The sequence below is a fragment of the Salvia hispanica genome, chromosome 1 (genome assembly GCF_029641045.1).
Source record: "Salvia hispanica isolate PSC_SH4W2 chromosome 1, Shi_PSC_v1, whole genome shotgun sequence".
NCBI lineage: Eukaryota > Viridiplantae > Streptophyta > Magnoliopsida > Lamiales > Lamiaceae > Salvia > Salvia hispanica.
Window position 1 is genome coordinate 50988963 of NC_142692.1, and position 5227 is coordinate 50994189.

Genomic DNA, 5227 nt, shown 5'->3' on the forward strand with positions numbered 1-5227 from the left:
TTAGATCCAACTCAGGTTAATTGAATCTCCAAATTTGCAAAACAATAAAGTAATTATAATGGTTAAGAATCTGATTCTATTAGCATGTTTACTATTGATCTATTTAATGCTTATCATTTATCCCTAATCTAGTGTTTCTTTCATTGATTCTGTTATAATTATAGTATATTAGAAAATTTAAAGGAAAAATAAATAAAAAAATGAAAAATGGTGAAAATGGTGATGGGAAAAACAGCAATTTTGGTGAAAAATAACAGAAGAAAACAAAAGAGCTGAGGAGTTAGGACCATACACAGAAAGACAGAGGCAACCACCAACATGGCTTCTCTCTCTACCTCTCTCCACTCATAATTATTTAGGTTTGTTTTTTCCTCTCTCTATTTTCCTTTTTCTTTTCTTTTTTGATGAAATTGTTTCTGCAATATCTTTGATTCTAGTTCGTGTTATTCTGATTAATTATTGTATGCAAGTATTCGGAGTTGCGTTGATTCATTTTGTGCGCTATTCCCTTTTCTTCTTCCCGTTTCCATTATCATTTTGGTATTTGCTTTTCATCTTTTTGAGGTAATTTTGTTTTTATTGATGTGTGAAATTTTCGGCATTAGGGATTTGGTAGAGGGATCTGCTTCTGATATTTGGAGGTTTGGAGGTGATTAGGAAGATGGCGGAAGTTTTCGTATGATTCAAGGATAGAAGGCTGAATTTGTCATCGGAATTTGGATATCTGTCCTCGGGGTTTCTACTCTTATGTAAATCTGTGTTGTTTGCAGTTTTGGGTGTATAAATTGGTTGTTTTATTTGTTTGTTTGTGGAGAAGGGTTTTGATCGAGCTTGAGATTTCCAAGTTTAGATTTGGGATTTCCTTGTTTGTACTACTGATTGAGTCAATAGGTATTCTTGGTCTGAGATTTTCTGTGGAAGTACAGGAATGGGTGAAAGTTGGAAAAACTGAGTTTTCTTAAGTTGTTTTTGCTTCCTTTCCAGTCGGGTTGCGAGCTTGAGATCAATGGAAACAAAGAAGGTGCCTGTATTTGAAATAGAAGGTGGGGCTCGAAGTGAAATTGAATGCAAAGGGTTAGACATTGAGAAACAGATCAGTATGGATGAGCCTCAGTGTTCTGAGATTGAAATGATGGAAATGGAAACTGCTGAGACTGAGATACCGAGGATTTGCGATGAGGGAAAACATGGATCTGAGATTGTTTCCTTTAGTTCAAACAAGTGTGAGGGAGGAAGTCATGAAAATGTTGTTTTCTCAAGAGAAGCTCCCCTTGCCGTTAAGGAAGATGTCAGCATTAGCTCTTGTAGCTGTGGGGCTGAGAAACTGAAGTCCAGATTGGCTGCTTCTGATTCTCTTCCTGGGAAGAGCGGGAGGAAGCTCAGTCGGCAAGATAGAATTGAATTAGGTCGGTTGTTTCAGGGTGCTGTGAGTTCCCATGATTGGGAGCTTGCTGAGAGTTTGATCTTGTTGGCTGATCCACAGACTCTAAATGATGCACTGTGCATAGCTTTGGATTCAATCTGGTTTTTGAGCACACAACAAGAATTATATGGAATTACTGGATTAATCAAGAAAATTATTGCTAATGGGGCGTATGACTTCACCCGAGCAGCACTCAGGACTTCATTTCTTGCTTCATGTGTTTCTGCTTGCCAAAGTCGCACAATGAGCCTTGCTGACACTGTTACTGTAATGGCGCAAAGGTATGTAAGAGACCTTTGTCACACACCCTCATTCATATGTATAACTATATATGAGTGTTGTAGCCTTGTAGGACTGCTCGATAGTTAAGATTTTATTTTTTTAAAGTGAATTATTTGTCATAAATCAATGGAGTTAGATGTTTCGAGTAACTTGGAACCTTAGTCTGCCTCTCTTGCTCTCGAATCTCAAGAAATTAAATAACTGAACTCTCCAATTTGCTTGTACCGTCTGGTAATCTTATCGGAAAGTAATTTGCAGCTTGTGCTAAATACTGCTAGGCCTTCTGTCGTACTAATATTGTTGGGGTTTAATCTTGGGTGAATTGCTCGTATAAAATATCAAAACCCACTTTATAATTTTATAGAAAATAGAAATATAATTGATATCTTGGCTGTTGTGCTTCTGCGCTGTTGCTTACTGACATTCTTCCATATGTTCTGAGCATTTCCAACATCCATTGTTGCAGGCTACATGAAAGGCTTCAAGAGTGCAATGGGGATGAAGTCTTGAAGGCTGAAGCTGGCGCTAAAGTTCAGAAATTTACTGAGTGGGCTCTTAAATGTATAAGTTTCCATTCTCGCTGCCAGGGAAAAAGGGACAGAGTAGGCCATAATTCTCCTGTAGAGATTCAACTACAGCTATCTGCTTTCAAGACCTTCCTAGATCTTGCAGGCAACCATCTTACTGGGAAGGATTTCACTGAAGCATTTGATGCAGCTTGCTTCCCACTTACTCTCTTCTCTAGCTCATTTGATCCTGGATGGGCATCAGGTATATCAGCTACTGCAATCCAAGGGTTACTCGGCATGCTAGTCGAGGGGGGCGCAGACAATGTTAACCAGTGTTTTTTGGAGGCTTCACGTTTTGGGAGTACTGAACTTGTTCGCATTTTATTGCAGGTATCGTTTCTGATGTCTATTGATAAGCAATGCTTTTATTAACTAGCATATGGTTACTGTGTGAATACTTTTTTGGTTCCCACCTTTGGGGAGAAGTGATGGTTTGATTTGTTCATTGGTCATTGCTTTATTGATGACTCTATTCTCACTTAAATATATCTTCCTAAGGTTTTTGTTTATCTTCCAGTTTACAACTTTACATAATCATTTTGTTGATGCATTTTTTCAAATCCATTGATAACCCGTTTCTCCAATTTCATGACAGCTTGTAGTTTTGTGTATGTCTTCCTTTTCATATCACAAGTTTTGTGTATCATAGATATGGGCAGGTATGAGTTTAGGTAGAAACCATCGCAATTGTTGTAGGAATTACAACCAAAATGGTCTGTAGAATGTGACTAAATGGATGATGGTTAGGCTTAATTCTCGAAATTTCGTACTCCACTGTATTCTTACTTCATTCCACCATTCGCCTGCTCAATGGATCACAGCACACACCGAATGACTGCTGCTCGTCTCTTATTGTAGCCCCCATTTACAGATCATCAGTTTGGGTCAGAATGCCAGTTTGTTTTCAAATATCCCACCGTTTGAAATTTTTTTATGAATGCTCTTGCATTAAAACCCTCAACTGGAAAAGTAACATCACATGACTTCTTTGGAAGGAATGTTAATTTGTTAGTATATTTTGCTCCGTGGCTTACTCGTTTCCATATTGTGTATTAGATTGCTCAAAGGAACAGCTTGGATGTGGATGTTGATCTGGCTTTGGGCTTTGCTTCACATTATGGTAAAATAGGCACTATGGAATGTTTAGTCGAAGAGGGAAATGCTATGGCTTTCTTGGGTCCTCTGATGAGAGCTGCTGAGAGGGGCTGCATGTCGGTTGTTCAGTGGTTTGTCCAAAGGGGTTGCCGAGACATGGAGCTCTGTCTTGCCCTTACAGCTGCCACTTCAAGCAGTCAAGTAGGTGTGGCGTCATATCTGCTCCCTCACGTTCCTCAGCACGTTCTTGCTGCCCTGAGTATCGAAATACTCAAGGCAGCCGGTGAGCGAAGTGGAGGCTCTCTCGACGGGGTAGCATTCCTCCTCCACTCAGACTTTCTAGGGGATCCCGTGGCAACCTATGCGGTTGCCGACAGCATCGCCAGATCAGAAGACGAGGGGATCGCCCCGGAGTTGAGGGCTTTTCTCAAAGAACACTGGTCCGATGTGGCTTTCTTGGATGGACTAAGGGAAGGAGAGCTACACTTCTCGAACCTAGTCCAGATTCTGAGATGGGGCGAGTCGCCTGTTTGTTTGAGGGATCTGCCAGCGCCTCTGAGAGTGGCGATAGCGTACCTGCCTCTGTATAGGGAGTGTGTGAAGGCGGGAGGGGGGCTGCTGTCGCAAAGGCATCGGGGGCAGCTGGTGGAAGCGGCTAGGCGACTCGAGGGGGTGGTCCTGGATGAGCCGGGGCAAAGGAGAGAATTGCTGGCAGTGATGGAGCGTCATCTACCTCCATTTTTCATCACTACTTGAGGTTGGAGAAAATCAGTGGATCTTTTCTCTCAGTGGTATAGAAAAATAATGAAATTTTAGACATGCTTACGATGTTAGGTAGCTTTTGTCCTAGTTTTTTTGCTCTTTAGAGGCTCTGTGTGTAAGAGAAGAGTGTATGAATGGCTGGAAAACCTGATGAACTCGTGCATTATATGCTGATTTGCTCCCAATTCAACCTTTACTTCAATTTCCCAAGTAATCAACTAACTGGATAATCGTCATCTCATGCACCAAAGCTATTTGTGGCTAGTGATAGACCTCTTTTCTAGTTCCTTGTTATTCCGTAGCCTAATGATCTTAATTAAATTTTGATTTTAATTAAAAAATAATAATTTATGATTAATGAACCTCACACACCGGAGCAAATTTGGTTATGGGCTCAAAGTATTATCGTATACCACGGATTAACGGATCGATATCATACTACTCTCCCTCCCATTAAAATCTATCACTCATTTTCATTTTCATCCTTCTATAAAGTTTGTTAACTTTTATCATTTTTTAATAGAATTTACATGTCAATAATTCATTCTCTCTTACATTTTATAAAATAATATATACTCCATTTCCTTAATTTTTTCAAACCATTTTATGGTACATTTATTAAAACTCCTGCCAGATTGCCAGATAAAAATATGATAAATTCTGGGACAGAAACAGAGACATAGACAAAACTAGAAACTAAAGTAATCCGATGCTTAACAAAATAAATTAATAAGTAATAATGTTATTAAAAATTTGATTTTAATTATAATATCTTTATAATCTTTGCACTCTTAAAATAACACAAATGATAAATATGATATCAATTCTTGATAGAGACATCAGTTTTTTCACTCTTAGATCTTAGATTTTACTAGTATATAGACTAATTTGTAATAACTTTTTAATGTCAATTCATTTTATTTATATTTTGACTGCCAATATATAATACTCCCTTCGTTTTTTTAAAAATAGCAACTATTTTCATTTTTTGTCGTTCCTTAAAAATAGAAATTTTAAAATCTTTCTATTTTAGGACATGGACCCCACAACCCACTAACTCTACTTTAACTACTTTTTCTCTTCCTCTCTCTTACTT

The 5227-nt window shown here is 38.5% G+C and overlaps 1 protein-coding gene across 2 annotated transcripts; it reads left to right on the plus strand.

The window, feature by feature from the left end:
- Positions 1-219: 219 nt before the first annotated feature.
- On the plus strand, positions 220-4327 carry LOC125221784 (ankyrin repeat protein SKIP35-like). Of its 2 annotated transcripts, none has more exons than XM_089064363.1 (4): positions 220-359; positions 606-1704; positions 2172-2604; positions 3331-4327. In XM_089064363.1, the coding sequence occupies exons 2-4, from the start codon at positions 1007-1009 to the stop codon at positions 4123-4125; spliced, it is 1926 nt and encodes a 641-aa protein (XP_088920489.1). In that variant the 5' UTR covers positions 220-359; positions 606-1006; the 3' UTR covers positions 4126-4327. The 2 variants fall into 2 exon arrangements, with proteins under 2 accessions (XP_088920489.1, XP_047979992.2); XM_048124035.2 differs by having other exon boundaries at positions 341-359; positions 985-1704.
- The last annotated feature ends 900 nt before the right edge of the window (positions 4328-5227 follow it).

Excerpts from the sequence above, each read along its gene's own strand:
- LOC125221784 (XM_089064363.1), top strand. The coding sequence starts at position 1,007 with ATGGAAACAAAGAAGGTGCCTGTATTTGAAATAGAAGGTGGGGCTCGA. Across the intron at positions 1,705-2,171 it reads GTTACTGTAATGGCGCAAAG|GCTACATGAAAGGCTTCAAG; the intron begins GTATGTAAGAGA and ends CCATTGTTGCAG. Across the intron at positions 2,605-3,330 it reads TTGTTCGCATTTTATTGCAG|ATTGCTCAAAGGAACAGCTT; the intron begins GTATCGTTTCTG and ends ATTGTGTATTAG.